This window comes from Aphelocoma coerulescens, chromosome 3, assembly GCF_041296385.1.
Source record: "Aphelocoma coerulescens isolate FSJ_1873_10779 chromosome 3, UR_Acoe_1.0, whole genome shotgun sequence".
Classification (NCBI taxonomy): domain Eukaryota; kingdom Metazoa; phylum Chordata; class Aves; order Passeriformes; family Corvidae; genus Aphelocoma; species Aphelocoma coerulescens.
The window spans coordinates 94,756,150-94,776,466 of record NC_091016.1 but is presented as its reverse complement, the minus strand read 5'-3'; the positions used below and the strand labels follow the sequence as shown (position 1 = coordinate 94,776,466).

Sequence of the window (20,317 nt, the reverse complement as noted above, 5' to 3'; positions counted from 1 at the left end):
TGCGGTTTTTATAAAAAAAAAAAAATCTGAGGAATTTATTCCACTTTGCTCTTGAATTATTGTTAATTATTACTGTAGCAGACTGTGTGGCAATAGAATATGAAGTTTTTATCAAAATACATGAAATTAGGAAATTTACTTGCGTTTTCAGGAGAATTTCATAATATAATGACAAAATAAGCATCTTAAGCAAAAAGGTCTTTTGTATGTTTATATATAAATCAAATGGACAATAACTGTGTTCTTTATTCTCAAGATTAATTCTCAAGAAGGATGATAGCACCTATTAATAACAGTGGTGCCATTCAGAGTGTAGAGTATAACGGTTTTTAAAAATACAGTTGTGGCTTTCATTCTATACTTCATTACATTTTAGACTGTTATTACATCTAAACTTTTATAGTGTTTGGAAGAGGAAAATGAGAAATACAGCTGTTTTCAATAGATAGTGACTTAATGCTTTTTGTTTATCTATTTGACTGCATGTCTCCACCTTCACTGCATGTGACCATCTCTCTGTTTCTGCTCATTCCGTCCAAATTCACATCCATGTTTCCAAATATTATGAAGAACAAGGACGCTGGAGTCTTGCATTCCAAAACAGGACAGTGTAGACCACCTAAGTGCTAAACCTGGAGCAGCACAGAGGTATCCTTATTTACTCAAATCATAGATCAAAGTAAATGAGATATTGGTTATAGTGTATATTCTTCATATGCTCTACATGCTTTCCCACACTTTTTTTTTTTTTTTTTTTTTTTTCTGGTTTTATGTGCAAGCACATATATGCATGTATCATTCATGGAAAGTATTTTTTTTCTCCAAAGAAGTACATTTAGGAGGTAAATTGGAGTATGATGTGAGTGCACTCTTTGTCCACTGCACATGAGCAGGAAAGGACAGCTCCCTGTAAATGCACACCTGCCAATGCCCTGTGTGTTCAAGCTGAGCCAGGACTCCAGTGCTGCAGGAGGCTGTTGAGCTAATTGGAAATGTATACAGCATCATCTTAGCCAGAGGGAGGAAACAGAAAGGAAGCTGATTTAAAATAATTTCTCTCTCTCAAGGGCAGCCCTGAGAGCAGAGAAATAAGTGTACTCAGGTCATTAGTGCTGTGTATTACTTTGTTACTTGTCACAGCAAAGCACGTCCTGCTCTTAGCTTTTCTATCCTAGTAAAACCACTCACTGCATGCTCTCTTCCTCCATTGTCTGCAATGTCACAATCTAGGCAAGCAACTTAAGGTTTAAGAGAAAAATAAGCCCCAAACAGAACCAACTAAACAGAAAATGAAGAGGGTGACATAGTTTGAATGGTAATGCTGCTGCATACAGTGGATCTAGCCATAACTTTAAATACTTTGCTAACTGTTGGTTTTAAGTAAAACTGCAGCGTTTAATATGTGCATTTTCCTCTGTATCCACTTTATATTTGTCCTGGTAAAGGAAAAATATTGAAAAATAATGAGATTATACAAAAAATAAATCTGAAAAAATAGCTTGAGGACAAAAAGGATTTCAGTTTTTAATCTGACAGCACAATGTTTGTGATATATTTTTTAAAATCCAGAAAGCATCAGGTAATGACCTCTGCTATGCAGAAAGCATTTTGTATTTTGCTGCAGTGTTTTCTTTGTTGTGGAATCTTCTGCATCACGATATAATTCTCATCTAATATTGCAGTGGGTAAAAGTAATGAAAATCCACTGTGATTATGTTCTTTGGGTATAACTTGGTGTCACAGCTGTTTATGTCTCTTCTGGTTCAGGCACTGGATTACCCTTTATAACCACAAAGGTTTAAAAGGAAAAAAATATTATTTTAAATATTATTTTTATCTCTCTGTTTTGCCCATAGTAATTCTTATATAGGCTAATATATGTCATTGATTGTATCATTGCAAGATCTTGCATGTATTAAAATTTTTCAGCATTTCTGGTCTAGGAATGAATAATCATCACTCCCTGGTTTTACCACTCCTGTATGCACTTTTTCTTCTGAAAAGATAATACATATTGATGGTTTTCTGAGGTTTAAAGTAGTAAATCCTAATTTGTAAAGCTAATATTGCTATGGATAGTACAGAAAATTTTGGAACACACTACTTGCAGAGATTTACTTATATTTATAGTCTTGGGCAATAATGGTGAAATGTGGCTTTACCTTTGTTCTTACACGTATATACTCCTATTACTCTTCACTGTTCTTATTTAATATCTGAGTGCTTAGATTGTCTGAGGTAACTAGTACCTCACTATCCAAATGTCAGATGAATTCTGTAAAAGATTTGTGTAGGAAAGGAGTGAAGGAGTGAAATAATTTCTAACTTACTTATATTGACTAGGAGAAAGATAGCATTGGTTTAATCTGTTTCTAAAAACTTTAAAAGGTAACAGAATGAGATTTTTGAAAAAAAAAGTTTTTATTAATACAGTGACAGCCTTTTTAAAATCTGATATGATGCAGTATTTGTTTTGCTTTTGAAATTTAGATTTAAAAGTGATTTTTAAATCCATTTAAACCTTCAAACAGTATTTTCTGGTTCTTTCTGCAAGGTTTTTTTCCTGCTGTCTACTCTGAACTTGTTTCTCATGCTGTTAAGAGATGACTTAAAGGCCTATGAGGAGTCATTTTTTCTAGTCAAATACAGGCTGTGAAGTGGAAACTAGTTGCAGGCTCAGTCAGGATTAATGTTTTCTTCCCTGCATTGGTACCTCATAAGTTTCACACCAGGAGCCTCAATCAAACCTAATTAATGCAATGTCTCTTAAACCTCGACTTCACCAGCCTGTTAATGGTGATAGTTGTCACTTTCTCATCTGTCAACCGTTTCTTTTACTACCTTTATAATACATGAATAAATAATCTTCATATTTCTGTATTCTTTTTCTTCTTTGTTTATTTCCTTTCTGACATGTCATTTCGCAGGCAGTCCAGAAAAGTGGAAAGATATAGCAGCCAAAAACAAACTAGGAAAGGCCCTGCAGCTGAAACGGAAAGGTAGGAGTGTTGATTGATGTGTAAACATCTCTTATTTTCAGTCTGATTCCAGTTTTTGTAATATACCTCTAATAAGACTTTTTTAGAACATTTATGACAGTATCAAAAGCTGTATTGTCATAATTAAGAGTATTATGTATTTTGTATCTGTCTTATTAACACTGTGTTCCATACATACGGAATTTTTCTGGCATTCTCCATTATTGCAGATAAGCTCAATGGCAAAGACTAGAAGTCCTTACTTTAACACTCATTTTTTTTCAAAAAATCCATATTTTACATTAACTTTGAGGATGAAAAAATAATGGATTATATAAATAGATAGATAACTATAATAAATTAATAATTCAAAATGTCTCTGATCAAATGAATTTCACTTTAAAATAGAAAAAATTTAAGTTGCACATTTAAATCTATCATAGCATAAAATAAAGACTGCAACTTTTTTGTATTAATTGAATTTTTCTGAATTTGTATTGTCATTATATCTTTTAGCTTTGATGCTACAGTAATATGGGGTTACATATTCAAATTCTTAAGAAAAAATGAAAAAATAAAAATATATACTGAATAATAAGTACATCTAGTTAAGTTTTAAACCCTTTATATAGACTGAAATAAGATCAGTGAGGAGCGATGAGATCCTGTCTTTGTTAGAAATAAGTTCATGTTATTTTGATTAGCAGAGATGAAATGTACATCTGTTTACATTGTGAGAGCTTAAAAACTTCCATGAACAACACAGATATCTCTGTTTTCAATGAAAATGCACATTCTGTAGCAAAACTTCAGAGCTTTTTTTTAGTTTTACTGCTTGCAGTCCCACATTATAGTTCCTGATCCAAAAGCAATGCTTACATTTTCCTTGAGTCAGATGATTCTGTTGTCACAACAACCCAGGTGGTTTTTCAATTTAAGTCAGAGGGATTACCTAAATGATGACTGAAATCCTTGCTGTGATTGAATCAGGGACTGTTGTGCCATGGAGATTACTAAAACCCTTTTTTTCCCCCTGTTTTTCTGACTTCTGAAGAGTAACTGATGTCCAAGGGATGTGGCTCTTGATAATTCAGCAATGAACCCAGTGAGCAAGAGCAAAAGGAAACATGAATTGTACTGCTTCTTTTTACTTCTCCATGGCACATGTTGTAGGCTTCTGTTTCCATGAAATGATTCACTAGTATTAGATGTGAGACAAAAATGTCTAAATAAGTCTGAATGCTGTAGCTCAGTATTCTGTCATAGATGTAATATTGCACTAGTGCCAGAAAGTTTTGATAAAAAGACAGGCAGCGCATTTTCCCTTAAAATATAACTTGAGACTATTTCTTCAAAAATCCATTTTTGTCTTACAATTGATCTTTATTTTTCCATTTGCAAATCCTACTAGTAGTTAAGCAGATTACTGGAATAACCTATCAGTATGCTGTCAGTTTCTCTATAAAGCATTTCAACATGCCACGTAAGATTAAGTTTTCTATGTGTTGTGATAGCTTGGGAAATATACATAAAAGGGGAAAAGCCAGCCTTTTCAGGATAGTTTATAAAGCCTAAAAGTTCTCTTAATTTAATGAGATAAGCCTTCTAGATAGGACTCAATAAACTGTTCTGAAGGAGTAAAATTGATTACACAAAAATAATTTTCTGCTCTTGTATGAATGAGCAAAAATTGGTTCATCCCAATCCTAAAATGTTTTCTTTCAGTCCTAACTGATCACCCTAGAAATGCCAGATGTGACATTACCTGTCATATTTTAGGATACATACAGTCTTTAACTGTACTTTCTATATTTGGCATAGGACACTGTGCCAGGGGTGAGCTGAATTGATGACCCTCTCTTATTCTTAGTTTTTCTTTATAGTTTCTTAGGTGGCAGAATGCTGCTGAGGCATCAGTCTGAAGGGAAAGGAATTTGAGTTTTCTTGTGTGCTGGCAGAGCTGGAACCTGTAGGATTCCCCTGTAGGCCACTGCCAGCTGAATTAATAGGTTTGCTGCTTGCAGTGTCACCTTCCTCTGTGAGAAACCAGGAAATGAGATACACATGTACATGCTCATTGCAGTCTCACTGCTCATCAGGTATCATTTTTTTCCCAGATTCCTCTTCTCTATCTACTTCTTATCTAACTTCTGTCTCATTTTCTCGCTAGCTTTTGTCTTCCATACTTGTTCCTTGTTTCTTTTTGCCTCATTCTCCTGATCAGCCATTTGCAGGCTTCTTCCTGCAAGCAACAGATCTTTCTTCTAGGACAGCAATTCCTTAATTCCATTCTAGTTGTACTTCAATTGCCTTTTATCTCTCTTTTTATTTGCACCCCAAGAAGCATATTCATCTCATTGTAATACCCCAGCTAACACAAATCTTAAGCCTGATTTGTCTTCATTTGAGTTAAGCAGATCCTCTATCTTTCTCTTGGAAGGGGACATATCTGTAAAAAGAGTATTACTGGAGAAGGAGATAAATTTCAGAGTTGCAGGTAAGTCCTGTCCTGTTCTGTAATGGCAGGACGGACTTCTAGTGTTTCACTGGGCTCTCAGATAAATTCCTGGATATTTAGCTTCTAAAAGGAAATAAGTCAGAACAGAGAACATGATGGCTTTGTTAGATTGATGTATTTATCCATAGTAAAAACAAACAAGAACTTTCTGGCACAGAGTGGGGTCCGTATTTACCTTATGGATGTTACGATGTTCAGACATCTGATAGATGCTTAAAACCTGGTTATGTGCAATAGTTGGCATGGTTTACTTTTGCAGTCAGCATGGAGAAACAGACATTTTCAGAAGTCAGGTCATCTTTGTTATTGTGAGCATGTTTCAGAATCAGGAAATTCAGTATCTGCAAGAATGTTATGGTTATCACTAGGGCAAGCCAGGAGTTCAGCTTAAGAAATGTTAGCATTTAAGAGAGAGAATACAAGCTCAAGCAAGAGAACCTTGATTTTTTTTGCATTGTGACTGTTCTTCCACAGGAACTGTTACTGATGAAATGGTTTCGAATCCAAACCTGTTTGTTACCCTTGGTAGGCATCCTTGTGTTATTTCATATATAGGGGCTTTTTTAGGATTAGTTCTTAGTGTATGATAGTCATATAAAACAGGCAGTTCCTTGGATACTTTGACCATATCTTGTGGGGGAGTTGTGCTGGGTGTGTGAAGGGAGACTTCATAAGTCTGCAGAAATTGAAAAAAAAAAACAACAAACCAAACAAACAAAAAAAAAAAAACAAGCCAAAAACAACAGACAAAACCACCCCATGTTGAAATGATGGCACAATAATTGAAATTTCTGATATAATTTGTGATACAGTAGTACCATTCACAAAAGGCTGCCCTGTTGGAAAGCCAAAGAGTAAAAAGGCACAGTTAGAATATTTTGGCACTCTACAAACTTGAATGTTTCAGGTTATCTTATACTTGTAGTGTATGCAGTTATTGAACTAGTAGTAATTATGCTCTATTATACTGACATGATTAATCATTTAACTGCATAATATGAATTGTACTTTCATTAGAGTTCCTTTAGAACTATATTTCTGTTTTAGTACTTACAAGTACATAAATAGATTTTTTATTTCAAGCTGTAAAGGAGACTAAGGGAAACACAGATGTGCTTCCATATTGTCCTTTTTTAGGTCACTAACTGAAATGCAGTTAATATTTTTAATAAAGATAAAAGGTATGTTTTAGAAACAGAAATGCTTTGTGGGAAACCCAGGTATTCATAGCCTACTCTGTGCTAGTCCTTTTGTCATACGTGTTGTTAGTTTGTGTTTGCTGTGTTTAGGGTGCAGCTAGAGTTTTTGGCCAACTGTCCACTGTAAGCACTGCAGTTCAACAGTTCCACAGTTAGGGTCGTGTGTATCTACAGTGGTGAGTGTTCTGCAGTTTGTCATTTTGAAAATGGATTTGCATTCAGAATTAACAACTTTCATGTGAAACCTCAACCCTGGTCCCGCAGCCAGGATTTGCAATGTTCTTTTGTGGAGGGGGGCATTGGGAAGGTGTGCCTGGAGCTAACAACTGAACAGTTTCTTTTTGGCCCTGATGTTTTAGGGGTCTGCTACCATGTCTTTCTAGAAGGGGACTTCCACCCCCACGAACGACTGAGCATCCAGTCATTAGGGGAAAACACCACGCTCGCTCCAGGTCGAGTGAGCAGGCTAGTGTCAGACCCTTATGCCCTGTACATCACCTAGCATCCGGAGGCTCGGCGCCACCTTCTCCACTTCTGACAAGGTTGCTATTATGTGTCCAGCATAGCTTTCATGTTCTGCCTCCAAGGTTTCAGTGTGGTGTGGTACTTCTCTGAGCATACATGGCACATTCACTCATTCTGGCACTGTAGATTATTCTCTCTTCATGGTATTTATACTTATCCCATATCCTTTATGCCATCTATCTTCACCATCCAGATGGTACTTCTTGCTGATGAACTTAAATAGTTATGCAAATTAAAAGGTTGGCTGTGTCTCGTCCTTCCATTGTTGTGTTTTGTTCTGTATCCATATGAAAATGATCAAAGTATTTTTCTTAAACACTGTGCAGAAAATCACATGTTGTTCACACATCTAACTCTGATCTTACAGGCTAAGAGAAAGTCAGCTGATCTACCTAGTGAAAGCCAAAAGTATTTTGAAGTTGCACAAATGTGCTACTTTAAATTAAAAATTATCTACTTGGGACTTGATAAACAGTGATTATTCACTACAGTGAGAGTGACATTACTATAACTGGCAAGGGCATTTCACAGTAAGCTTTCATCAGCGATCTGCTGCTTCTCATCTTTGTTTTACTTTCTTAAACCTTCTCCCCACAGTTATCATAGATGCCCATACTTATTTTAAATGTTAGGTTCCGAAGGTGTTTGATGTGTTACACTCCAAAACTGTATCTATGAATAAGACATCAAGTAGCCAAGATGTTCTGAAACAGTGCTAGCTAGAATTCAGCCAAAGTGGTTTAGGATATTTACTTAGATATGAATATTAAAAGTCTTGTGCATGTTTTGCATGCACACACAGACAATTGCACACACATACACCCTCCCTTCCCCCACCCCAATACAAAGGTTAAAGGTCTTTTTCCTTCTTTGAGTTCTGGGAAAAACCACAGGCTATCCTATGAGAATAGATACTTTCTGTCCCTGTCCAATTCTGTGTGGCCTTGTGCAATTATTGCGTCAGCACAAAGGGAATACTAAATCTAATAAAACATAAAAGTGGCAATTTATATTGTCCTTGTACCAGTGTAGGAGAATATATATAAATTGTGAGTCATAATCATAAATGGTTCTTAAAAAACTGCTTTTCATTCGATGGTTTTTCACTATTCATTTATCAAAAAAATCCCCAAAATTAAAAAAAAAAACAAACCCGAACAAACCCAAATAAAGAAATAACTTAAATAAACAAGCAAACAAAAGGAAGTAATTTCTCCATAGTTGAAGGTAGCTAGAGAAATTGAATGTGAGGCCTTATAAATTGACTAGGTATCTAGACTTGAGTATGTGCATATGTCATAGACCAAATGCAAACTTTTTCAAACCCATCTTCAGTACCTGCAACTTAAATTGTATTTAAAATTCAGATGTAAAACGTCTCTTCATTTGCCTTATTTTGCTTTTATCTGAATCTCATTTGCAGAACCCATCAACAAGGAAGTCCCACGCAGTCTCCTCCTGCAGACACCTCCTTCAGCAGTCGTAGGGGAAGACAGCTACCGCAAGTTCCAGTAAGAAGTGGCAGTACAGAGCAAGGTATCAAATAATGAGCTTGTGATAGCTCAAACTCTTTGATTTCTTACCTTTCTTTACATTAAGTCTTCTTGCATAACTACATGTCCAATGCTATAATTCTACCAGTAAAACAATAGAAGAGAATGAAAGCATCTTTGTAGTTGGGGAAATCTGGTGAAGTTTGACTGGTGGATTATTACATGTGGTTTAATCGCCTTAATTTTCTAGTACCCTTTTATGTTTAAAATTTCTGTTAGACTCATGGTAGTTTCCAACACGTCTAATAGGTTATCAGCAAAAAAAAAAAACCAGGGTCAAAGATTTTGACAGTCTTACTAATTTTTTATTTTGTGGTTTATATTTATTGTTGTGCATTATTCACATAGATTAATAATAAATATCACAGATCTTTTTTTCTTCTGGAGTTCATAGTTCAGTGAGTAAAGAATGAAAATGATTACCATGGGAAATGTGAGAGCACAAGTCACCACCCCTTTCTTGCTTAAGAGTAAACTGATCAGGCAAAGAGTGCTGCTCTTTTCTGAAAAAGATAATGGTTATAGAAGATGTTTCTTATATCCTAACATCAAATAAGGATGTGCATTACTGTTTCCTAAGGATGTACATTACTGTTTCCTTTTCTAGCAACATACTGCAAACAGAAAATGAGTTGTTATGGTAAAATGAAGTGGCACAAGGGATAGTATTTGTACATTCATGTTTTCTTCTGTGTTGAAAAGTACTTGTTTTCTCATTGACTACAAGCAACAACTGAGATTGCCACATACTGCAAGGTTTTCTTTGTGGAAACTAAATAAATGCTTATAATGATGAAATACTGTAGTGCATTACAGAACTGTTAGCAGATCACATTCTTGAACAGATAAAGTTGCTGAGCATGATCACCTTATCATGACAGATTACCAATGAGGTTTTCGTGTATGATGGCTTGCATTAATCTGCAATCAGTTTGCATTAATGTTAAGGCTTTGAGCTGTGATGGCATACAAACCCCTCAATTAGCACACATAAAATGTACTCTTGTTTTATAAATGTTTTTATTTTGAATGACTAATATACTGATATAAGTGGCTTTTATTAACTTTAAACTTTGTATTCGGGTCCTCTCATTTTGTAGTGAATCTAGTACTGTTTGAATTATAAACTAGTTACAAACTACATTCAGAGTTTCTATTTCTGCATATTAGCAAGTTGGGGGCTTTGTAGGGAAATGTAATAAGTAATGGATTTCAACTTTCTTCCATATTTCTACTTCAATTTCAGAACTTGGTACAATATATAATGATGAATCAGCTTTTAATTTAATTTTAATTTTAATTTGGCTTTCCTTTGCACATTCATATGTCATCTTTCTGCTGGTCTTGGTAACTGGTGTGTGAGAGTAAGATACCAGTTTATGTTTTGTTGAAGGCGTTGGAAATGAATGTAGAACTAACCGTGAAAATGAGTAGAGATGAGATGTGTACAGAAGAGGAAAGAAAAAATGAAAGTTGAGTAGAAGGCCAAAGGTACTCTAGGTTTATAAAGCTGTTGATACTGTGAACACTTGTTAAGTGATGCCGTTTCAGTGAACTCTTGTTTACACTTGTGCTTAATATGCTTGCGCCTTATTTATAGATGTGCAAATAGGATGCGACGTGCTTTGCTGTGTTGTTACAAATCGTGCCGCCTGTGTCACTGTGGCTGTACTACAGCACGTGGAATCCGTGGTTAAAGAGATTTCCTTCTCTGCACAGTACTTTGGTTTCATCTCAGTGACTGACTTTGCTTCTGAAAGGGAGGTTTTCTTATTTTACCCACATTTAATGCTCTGTTCAGGCTCAGAACATATTTGCAGAGGAGTACTAAGTTGAATAGGTTTTATAACACGTGTTTAAAGAATTTTGTCAGTATCTGTTGAAATACATGTGCTAGTATGTCTAACTTAATACTACTGCAAGAAATTAAATTCAGTAAGGCCATAAGACCACAGTACTTGCTCTGATTTACATTACCAAATTTTAATATTAGTTTCACCTCTATAATGCCTGTCAAATGAGTACCAGGGTCAAATGTAGTGACCAGAAGTGATCTGACCTTAATGTAGTATTGAACCCAAAACATATTGAGTTCTGTAAAAGATTTGCATTAATTGTGCTTGGAAATGGAGTGTGTCCTTAATGGTTTAAATTCACAGTCACCAGAGATACAGATGTCAAAATCTAGTGCAATATCCAGATGTCATTGGAAATATTTCAAAATGCATTTTCCTCCTATATTTTGATGGTCATCCTGATGTGTTGTGTTTCAAGGAAAACCTGTATGATATGCCATAAAGTATCATTTTTTATAGTAAAGTATTTTTTACATTCCATAAAAATCCTATTGTTTCATGAGGGTCAAATACTCATCGAAATATATACATCTATGAATCTGAATGTATACATATAGGCATTTAAGTATGTTATGCAAGGCATAGTGATTGCTGCAAAAAGATTGCATATTTGTATATCAAGAATGGGCTTCTTATTTGCTCTTTTGCACATTCAGGAGACATAGAAGAATCCAGTGAAGCAAGTTTATTACTCTTTAAAATTCTCATTATGGAACAAACGAGAGTTAATGAAGGAGCAAGAGACCAGTAGCAGTTTTCATGTGGAGAAACAGAGTGACATTTTGACTACTAATCTTTAATCTTTAGCTATCAATTGTAAGTGATCATATCCATGCTAATAAGGCTTTACTGAGGTTGTATTTCAGAAATTCCATTTTGTTGTCAAGTTTAGAACTAAAAAAAGGTTGTCTCCTTGTCTCTAACAAATGATGTTGTCCAATTTACTACTCTGTTTGGCACTCTGAGAATTATAAAAATTCAACTTAGGGGAAAATAAGGTAGTTTTGCAAGGTCCTGAATAATAGACATACTTTCTTTAAAAAAAATCTCAGAGAGGTAATTGTTATAGAGAAGACCAAAGTAGTGATCTTTATTGCATTGCAGAAATAGTGTTGGTACTACAGATCAGGAATGGAGAAACAACGTAGAGGAAAAGGTCAAGTTTGAGGACTAAAACCTTAAAACAGATTATAATTCACACTGGCAAAAAAAAAAGCAAAAAAAGACCAGGCTTCTTGGTGATTATGTTCTGAAGGTGAGAGCAACTTTGCGTAGCTTTAGAGTGGAGGAGAGGCATAGTTATTTTCACTTGAGACAATTTAAACTAAATAGTAGCAATCCGAGAGCATGCAGACTTTAAAAAGTGGTTGCAGTTAAGACTGTAGGCTTCTGTAATTTTAGGCAATGTGATTTTTATTTTTATTACAGTCATATTCAAGGAAGACATAGTTGTATTTATTTCCTTTGCAGCCCTGTCAGCAGTATTTATTAGAGTGCAAGACACATTGAGATGCTGTTGTATTGAAAGGTCTTGAGATGTTTCAATACTGAAAGTTAGTCCTTTATAGGTGTGTGTGTGTGTGTTTTCAAGACATCACAATTTAATAGTCATTTCCCTAACTTATGCTACTAAAGAAGTGGTTTTGACTTTTTTTTGTATTAATGGATGATTTTATAAAAGGACCTAATGCTATGAAGATGTTTTGGCTCAGTGACTAAAGCAGTGAAGTTCTAAGCCATGGTAAGGACAATGGTATATTCTCAGTATGTCATTCTGTGCTGGGCTGTAAGAGATTTGCATCACTGGTTTTTTATTTTCATCATGTTTGAGTGGAACTGTGCAAATTGTAAAGAGGGTTGGGAATTCTGCATTGACTTTGCTTTTCAGCTGTTTCTATAAGAACTTTGTGATGTAGTTGCATGGTTTTTAAATTACACTTTTGTATAAAGGATACCTCTGTGATCTTTATCCAGTCTGTCCTCTGTCATTGCAGCTATCAAACATCACAGGAATTCTTGCTTGGATATGATTTGAGGGTGGTTTTCTACACTTTTGCATAATGGTTGATCAATGTATTGATCAAGGAAGTGAATACACCAGCAGATGCTAGTAGGGATTATATTAGGTAATCTAGCAAGTAAATAACAAAAAAAAAGTACTGTTGACGTTTATGAACCAGCAATATAAATGTGCAATGATTGTAGTATAGAAACAATCTTTCAGGGCTAATTCGTGCAAAACAGGTTTTACTCCCTCTATCTGCCTCTTTTTGGGTCTGCACAGCATGGTTTCTTCTTCATAGCTTTGACAATGTAGTTTCCTATTTCAGAAGTCATATAATGAGAGTAAGGTTTGTGATAATAGTCTGTTTCCATGTGAAGAGCATCTGTAAACCTGACTGAAGCAGTGTGGTTGTGTGTGTTTCCAGTGGCATCTGGTGACAGCAGTAGGGCTCATGTGGTGACACTGAGCAAAGCAAACGTGTGTCCAGCATTAGGTAGTGCTGTATCGTAGCTCATGTTGCAAAAAGCTGCACAAGTTTTGTACAGTGCTTGTATGGAAGGTGAAGTGCACGTGTGTGTGTGTGTGCTGCTGTTACATGAAGGAAAGCTACATAAAGACTCTGCTGGGACTGAATGGGGATTACATGTATAAAGTTCATATGTATGATATTTGTACTATGGTAGTTACGTCACAGAGGAACAAAGTGTTTTGGTGTCCAGTATTTTTTTCTTAACAAATAAGAATCAGAATTCTGTACAGAAAATCAGTATGTTGTCAAATAATACATTGAGTTGCAAGTATCTTTTTATATTTAACTGACTTAAGATCCTAAAAAAAAGAAGTGCTAGTGAAAACAGTTCTGCGTATGTGTACTTGATCATTGAAATGTCGTTGCTGCGAGAGTATGGCTGTGGTAATGGTAAAAGAACAAAACCTTTCAGTAAAAATTTTTTTTCAAATCTATTGGTATAAAAATTGAGTGGCAGAAGAAAAAAAATAACTCATTTCAGTTTTAGATTTCAGTCTATCAGTGTTGTTTGTTTTGTCTCCATATTTCTGGTTTTATTTTTAAATTATTAGGTGGCACTGTGTATTTTGAGGCAGCTTGTGGAATCTTTACTGATGCTGGAGAGTATTCTTCTTAGCACTGCTAACTTTTGCAAATGAGTTCAAGCCTCATAATCTTTTGTGTTTTCCTTAAAAACGGATTTTTAATAGTCCAGTGGTTGTTGAGTATCATAGATTTCAGTTAATAGAAAATAAATTTTTAACACTCATTATTGCAGAAGAGGCTTCAGAATCTAAAATTGTGCTGTGTGGTTCAGAAGTAAGAGTGATATTTAAAACAAAATAAGATTTTTATGTCATTCATAAATTTGGATATCATGATATTTCTCTAGCAGAATACTTAAAGACTCCACAATCTGGTTCTCTGTAACATCATTGTTCCTATTAATTTTAAAGAAAAAGTCATAGGCTTTATTATTTGTCATGGTTTATCACTTTAATTTTCTACATTACTTTTACATATGCTGGAGTACTGCCTACTGTACACGCCATTGTCACATGTAACACATTTCTTTATCTAACTTTAAATTTGCTGATTTCTTTTTCTGTTTCCATCATTCCGTGCATTTAATTCATTGAAGAGCAAGAGAATTTTAACTCTCCCACAAAAGGTAAATATTTATATAATTTCTTACAAATGTTTGGCAACTGTTGATACTGCCTTTTCCCTCAATATACTCCATATCCGTATATAGGTTTTATTTAACAGTGTTAGCATGCAAAAAGGTTGTTTCTCAAATATCTCCACGCTATCTGATGCCCCTCTTTAGAATCTCAAAATGGTTTCTCTCGTGATTTTTCATGCTCCTATTGAAATGCAATATACTGGATTTAACAGGGCTAATAGTGGTATTTTACATGGTTCAGAAGGTGCTTGATTGAGTTAAAGTTTGCACAAAGACTTAAGATTTTTGCTAAACTGTTCTTCAGTTCTGCACAGCACATGCTTCTATGTGATGCAGTCACAGTCCTTGGCAGCTGTGAAGAATGTTTCCTAGGTGTGGGCTTAGGAATAGTTGAAGGTGATTATAGTCAGAAACCATTTTTTGTATGCAGAGAGATTTCTGAAGAATGAGCTGTATTCTATTTCCAATCAGTCCCATGTCAGAAAGTTACTCCTGTTGTAGGGCAGGTTTTTAGGGGCAGACATACAATGCTCACCTCCCATGAATTTGACCTCCAATGAATTCTCTATGCCTGTGCAGATACCAGAGAATCAGTGAGCTCAAAAAAACAGGTGTCTAAGGCTGTCCCACAAAGTGAAAACTGTAGTCTGTTATGTCTCTGTCAAGGCCACATTGCAGGAAAGTCTAATTTTTTTTTCCTTTTAGCTGAAAGTAGAAATTATATCAAAATGCAAATGAAGCTTGTAGAGAAAAAAAAATTTTAAAAAATCCCACCCTTTTAATGTTACAATCAAAATACTATGCTGCATAAACATCACTAGTACTGATTAACTTTTTCTAACCTTTGTGCCTGAGTCCTGTTCATCTTGGGAAATTCTGGTCTGAATACAGGCTTGGGTGGGTCACAGCCAAAGTATGAGTTGTGCTTGAATCAAAGTATTTCCTGCCAGTACTTTGCTTTCCAAAGGGATGAATGATGAGGTAAAAATAAAGCAGCTGCTCCACTAGCTAAGAAATCCAACACCCATGTCAAACATACACAAGTATGTTTTCATGATAATGTTAAAAAGAGATGAAAAAGAAATATGTAACTTAGGTGTTAGCAATTACATGTTATTTTTGCAATGTTTAGAATATACTATGAAATGTCTTAAGAAAATGCTAAGAGTGGTTGATTTTACAAATTATTTCTGTCTCAGTATTTATATTTCTCTCAAACAGGACAGTAGAAATCAATCTTACCTGTTTGTTGGTTATGCCTCTGTCAAGATTTGGGCTGCAGTGGATGTTTTTTTGTTTAAAACAATGGACTTTATGCAGACAAACTAGACTGTCTGTAACAGGTTTGTAAAAGAGCTTGTTTCCACAAGATTTGGATGGATCTGGCCCAAGATTTGGGCATGTGTAGAAGGTGGTGGGATGTTTATATGCAGATTCCTCTGGCTCAAGGGTGCTGATTGCAGATTAAACCCAGAGGCTAAAAAGAACTGGGCAAAAGAAGAGCTGCAGGAAGAGTGAAGTGCTGGCAGATCTGGGGGACCATAAATATCTTAATTTGAGCTGATTTACACCAGTAGCCCATTGTCACTTCTGACAAGAGGTAAAAAAAATAGACAGTAGGTGAATTAGAGATGAGGATGGGGGAATTACAGGACATTATGTGGAAGGAGAGATAAATATGAGCGAAAGGATATACTACAGAGGTGAACAACACTGACCAAATAAGTCTGCAACAAAGCAGATGGATTACATCTGTTCCATATAATCCATGGAAAAGGTTGCTAGAAAGTCTTCAGCAGATTTTGAAAATGCTGACTTTTTCTGCTGCCAAAATCAGTGGTTTGTTTTGTTTTTTTTTTTTCAAATTTTAAGAGGTCTGTGTTTCTTTTCTTGTTGTTTCCTTTTACATAGAAGCTTCTCTGTGGATCACCCCTGAAACTCTTTGAGAAAGAACTGAACATTGCATCAGCCAGTTCAGGTTTCTATATTGGCTTATCTTCCTTCTGGAGTGAGTTCTTAAGCTCAAGATGGCTACCATGCCTGAGAGATCCAAGCTCGTCTCCCAGCTTAGAAATCTGCATATGTGCCTTGGTCATGCCTTGATTATGTTTGGGAGGAGGTCCAGAGCAGTATCAGATCCCATGGAAAGGAAATCTGTGCACGCAAACTTGAAATAGCTACAGTAGGTTCTGGTCAGGCAGAGCAGGGTTCAGAGGCATCTCCCTCACTATCTGCATGTCACCATTACTTTTTGAAGTTGTTTATTCAAGGAAGTCATAGCAAGTTCTTCATCTTGGCAAGAAATTGATTTTTCAGTGTTACTTACCTTATATTTCAAAACATTTATCTGCTCATGATTTTCTGTGCTTTTTAAATTTCATGGTAGAGTTTGCTGTGAATCTTTAAAGGCAGGAAACCTATTGCAAGGATACTTTGTGTGTGCATACTGCAAAACTCATCCTGAAGGATCAACAGAAATGAGCTAGACACTCTCTGTATTACTTCTGAAATGGATCATCCTGGTCCAGTACCAGTGTGACTTCTCTTTTCTGTGCCACGCAGCCATCTCTGCACTAGAGGATTCTCCCATCCAAATCTCATTGCTGCTTTATTTCCCTGTCTTTGTTATGGACATTAAGTTCCTCTGAGTTTCTTCTTCAGCTGCCACTGCTCAAACCAGATTTTTTTTTATTATTTCATATATAATTCCTCAAACCAGATAGTTTTTTTCCCCTGATTCCCATCCACAGAGCATCTAAGTTGCACAGACAGATGATTCTCCTGGCTTTACTATATAGAAAGGCTGTGTACATACTTCTACACTGCACTATAGCGGTAGCTGTTTTTCACTGTTTGACTTTTCTTCTTAATATGAAGACTGAAATTGAAGAATAGGTCAGGCCTCTCTTGTCTTCTGGAATAAGTGTAGTCCTCTGGTCCCCTGCCTGAACCTGTTGGGTTTGCCCCAGAAACACTGTTATTATGAGATTTGTTTATGAGATAAATTTTCACTTCAATTTACTTTTCAGTACTTCATTATGTAAGAAATCTTTGCGCCATTTTAGACTTCTAGACTTTTCCTCTTAAATTTTGCATCATAAAGGATGGATGTGTGATATATTCTGGAAAGAGTTACAGCTATCTGAAATCTTGATGCCAATTTCTTCTTGTAGCTTACTCTGACATTTAATAGTGCAGGTAAGACTTGGAGGTTTTTCAAGTCATACTGTTTTCCTGCACCTCCTCTTTCTATCTTGACTGTCTTGAACAGAAATATGAAGTACCTCAAGAAAAAAATCTGTGTTTGTTGCAGACTTCATCATTACAAAAAATGGTACAGCCAGTGCTAAAACATCCATAGGTTTTCTACCATCTAGAAAATCACAGTATGATTATCAGTTGGAATCACAGATACTATCACCAGTCATTCTGGCATTAAGACCATACTTGGCTTTGAGAAAGAATGTCCTTTAGAAAGTTATTTTCACTTAATGACTGCAAGTGATGGAAATTTGCTCCTGTGCTTAAGCACCTGACTTTTTAAACATGTATCTTGTTACTTATCTGACTTACCTACCTGTTTTTGAAATGTGTGAGGGGGTTCTTTTTAGATGTTATTTTTTGACAAAATGCACTGTTTTCCAAAATTTTCAGAATAAAGAGTCTCTTTGATGAATGTTGCAATATGAAAGAGGTGGATATCTAAAGAGTTAAAGCTCAGGAATAAAAAACTAGAGCTAGAAAGGCATCTACAGCATTTTTGCTGTTCCTTGCTAGTTCATTATTACTGCCCGTGGTACAATCTTTATCTAAAAGATCCCACATAAGTTTCATACATTTTGCTGTCAGCCTAATAGATGGGTGTTAAGGCATCATGTCATTTGAGAAATTTTCCATATCATATAAAGTTTAGACACCCTTTTAAACCTTAGAGAACTTTAGACCTTACAATTACTTCTGTTTCTTTTGCACTGGCCACTACTATTAGTGCTGCTTTTGCAGCACTCAGTGATTTTCATAGGGTTGGTCTGTTGTTGATGCTAATGCAAGTTTAATTTCTTTTAAAGTTGCATTTCTTGAATTGTTAGATTCATATTCTGTGGATAACAGAAATATGCCATATGACACATTCTGTCTAGAAAAGTTTGATTAAAGAAAAAAGGAAAACTTTATCTGCCCTACTACATCTAGTATATTAGTATAATATATCGATTATTGTGGTGTTATTTTGTACATAATTGAAAAGATAGATATATTCTGAACATTTAGGATTCTAGGCAGTGCTAACTTCTGCCTGAGTTAAACAGCATGTAGGGGTTGAAACATGCCCATAGTAGTTTTCTGAGGATGATAATAAAGATGAGGGCTGTCAACTCCTCAAAGTGTCAAAGTGGCACCAGATGTAACTCTGTAAATCTTAACATAATGCTCATATATTAAAAGGAATATGACTAGCAATAAAATCTTAGTAAACAGGTAAAGTCTTAGAAAAATTAAGTGGCTATCTCCTTTAAGAAAAAACAACTGTTAGTCTGTCCTAATTTTCTTTGAGGGTAGATTGCAGGCCGCAAATGAGATCTGTAGCTATTTTCTTTAGTTTATTCCATGCCTCTTTCAAATAGTGTCTGACAAAATTGTATATTGTAGACTACCTCCAGTTTTATTTCTGAGTATGATGCTATACAATATGGAATGGTCCCTTTGGTCAGTTGGGGTCACCTGTCCCACCTTTTTCCTCTCATGGCCTACTTGGGGGCAGGGGGAAGCCAGGATAGGGCAGGGGGCTGCAGCATGAGGAACAGAGAAGGCCTTGGTGCTGTACAAGCACTGCTCAGCGATTGCTAAAACACTGGTGTGGTATCAACACTTAGTCACAACTGGAAGAACAGGCAGCTGTGAAGAAAACTGCCTCCATCCCAGCCAGACCCAGTACACCTGGGATTACAGGAGTCAGACTGGTTTATATATAGATTAATGGAATTGAAATATAACATTTTGATTCCATTCATATGTCTGTCTTTTATCTCCTGCATGGCTTGATTGTTTATGTACATCATTGTTGTTAACCTTCCCGTGGTTTACTAGTAGTAAAATCTTTGGCTATAAAGCTGCACCCTTTATTTAAGCAGTCTGATCAATGAGTTCTCTTCTCTCAATTACTTTTACACTGACTAATCTCATGTCTGAATCATCAGCTCTTGAAGAGATAAGAGTTACAGCTCTTTGAAGTGTGACTTCTGACCCAAAGAATAACATGTTTACACACCTGATATTGATTGTAGTTGTACCACTATTTTGAGACACTTATGGTAAATCTTCATTTTTTATTCTAGGGCCACTCTAGAATTTAAAGGTTTTGGGATTACAGTGCTGTGATCTCTAAATTACTGTGTAGTTCTGCCTCTCAACACCTCCAGTAATCACTCTGTAAATATTGGGGTCCTAAAAGAAAGTAGATCCATATTTTTCTAAGAGGCAGGCTAAGTTCTTGAAGTACATTTTATGTCAGTTTTTTGTTACCTGTGGTAACCAGCTGTGTTCGAGAAAGCAATGTGATCATATGGTGTTGTTACCTATGGTTGTTACAGTTTTGCTAATGTGCTTTTGCTCCCCTGTTAAACTCTTTTTCTGCTTCTCATGATTAACATGTAAAAGTTTTACCAGGCTACTAGTCAGGCAGATAAAATTTTCTATCACTGAAGTGAGCTATGTTCAACATATGCTGAGATGTGCATGGTAAACAAAGCTGGAAAGAACACAGTTGGATTTTCTAGAGTAGTTTCATGCAACTGCATGCTTAGAAATAAATTCACAGCTAATTGGTGCTAAATTACATTTTATTTCATGCACTTTCTCCATTAGAGAATTTAGATTCATTTCACAGTCCTGATTAATTGTTCTAATGTTCTTTGATATAATCATATTTATAAAATAAAACAAAACCATAAACGTGTTAAGCTTAAGGATTTAAACATAACAAAAATCAAGA

At 35.6% G+C, this 20,317-nt stretch overlaps 1 protein-coding gene across 5 annotated transcripts in view; it reads left to right on the top strand.

The window, feature by feature from the left end:
- The window catches only part of LOC138108531 (regulating synaptic membrane exocytosis protein 1-like), a 182,866-nt gene that overhangs the window by 90,068 nt on the left and 72,481 nt on the right, over positions 1–20,317 (top strand). For all 5 annotated transcript variants that reach the window (XM_069011330.1, XM_069011329.1, XM_069011333.1 and 2 more), the window contains 3 exons: positions 571–648; positions 2,928–2,999; positions 8,644–8,756. In XM_069011330.1, the coding sequence (XP_068867431.1) occupies positions 571–648; positions 2,928–2,999; positions 8,644–8,756 (263 nt within the window). The remainder of the gene's footprint in view (positions 1–570; positions 649–2,927; positions 3,000–8,643; positions 8,757–20,317) is intronic.